The sequence below is a fragment of the Stigmatopora argus genome, chromosome 12, assembly GCF_051989625.1.
Source record: "Stigmatopora argus isolate UIUO_Sarg chromosome 12, RoL_Sarg_1.0, whole genome shotgun sequence".
NCBI lineage: Eukaryota > Metazoa > Chordata > Actinopteri > Syngnathiformes > Syngnathidae > Stigmatopora > Stigmatopora argus.
Genome location: NC_135398.1, coordinates 3879321 through 3880329, shown reverse-complemented (window position 1 = coordinate 3880329; position 1009 = coordinate 3879321). Strand labels below are relative to the sequence as shown.

At 32.9% G+C, this 1009-nt stretch overlaps 1 protein-coding gene across 2 annotated transcripts in view; it reads right to left on the bottom strand.

The window, feature by feature from the left end:
• Positions 1 to 291, bottom strand: part of LOC144086066 (guanine nucleotide exchange factor VAV3-like) — a 31582-nt gene extending 31291 nt beyond the window's left edge. For both annotated transcript variants that reach the window (XM_077615836.1, XM_077615837.1), the window contains exon 1: positions 226 to 291. In XM_077615836.1, coding sequence (XP_077471962.1) covers positions 226 to 276 — 51 coding nt within the window. In that variant the 5' untranslated portion in view covers positions 277 to 291. The remainder of the gene's footprint in view (positions 1 to 225) is intronic.
• Positions 292 to 1009: the final 718 nt, after the last annotated feature.

The window sequence follows — 1009 nt, the reverse complement described above, 5'->3', positions numbered from 1 at the left end:
TTCACTTCAAAAACGTAATTTCATAATTTTCTTCATATGGTATGTTTTTTTCTGATAATTTCATAAATTGTCTCCATGTTAAATGGTATCCTTGTTTTGAAGATTCTATACCTGAATATCAGATTGCAATGGAAAAAATACTTTGTTATAGGTGCACAATATTGTTAATCTTTCATTAAAAATGCAAAATAACAACAAAATCCAATTTGCATTCAATTGACTTACTAAATTCAAGTCCGTAGAGTGACAACAATCAATCCTTAACAATGACTTCATATTATGATTGACAAGGAGGCCAGCCAGAAAATGCCAATTCCGATTCTAAACACATTTTACTTACACTTTTACATATTCGATAGAGAGATAAAGGCTGACTTCCTAACATATTGCAGCGGAAAAAAGACCTCATTATGTTCTGGGACCATTAAGGACCCTGACATAAACACAGGAAGGAAACCATCTTGTTTCACACTGGATAATTTAGCATTCACTGGACTGGACGACTAGTGAAAAAAGTCCCTGAAAGTCTCATTCACTCAACTATTTTAGAGTTTATATTTTTTAGAAAGATGGTGTTTACTTTTTTTTTAGTTCAAAATAGATACGTACTCTCTTACATTATCACTTAGGGTAATAAAATGTTAGTCTTTGCATACTTTGATTGAAAAGAGAAGGTAAATAAATAACATTTGAGACAATTGTTGGCATAAGTGTAACCAAATTAAAGTACAATAATTAAAGAGAACTGATACAGGGTGCCCATCCGCATGCTCCTAGTTGACTAGGATAGGCTCCAGCACCCCCCGACAACCATTGTGCAGAATGAATGAATAAATAAACAGATAATAAGGCCAAGGTTAAACATTACCTTGCCCTTACTCTTCCATCTTGAGCGGTTGATCATTTGCAGGTGCTAAGAAGAAGTATCCCTTAATCAGTAACCATTGTACTTGTGATGATGCTAATTGGAATGGAAAATGAATTATTACATTAATATAATAATTAATTG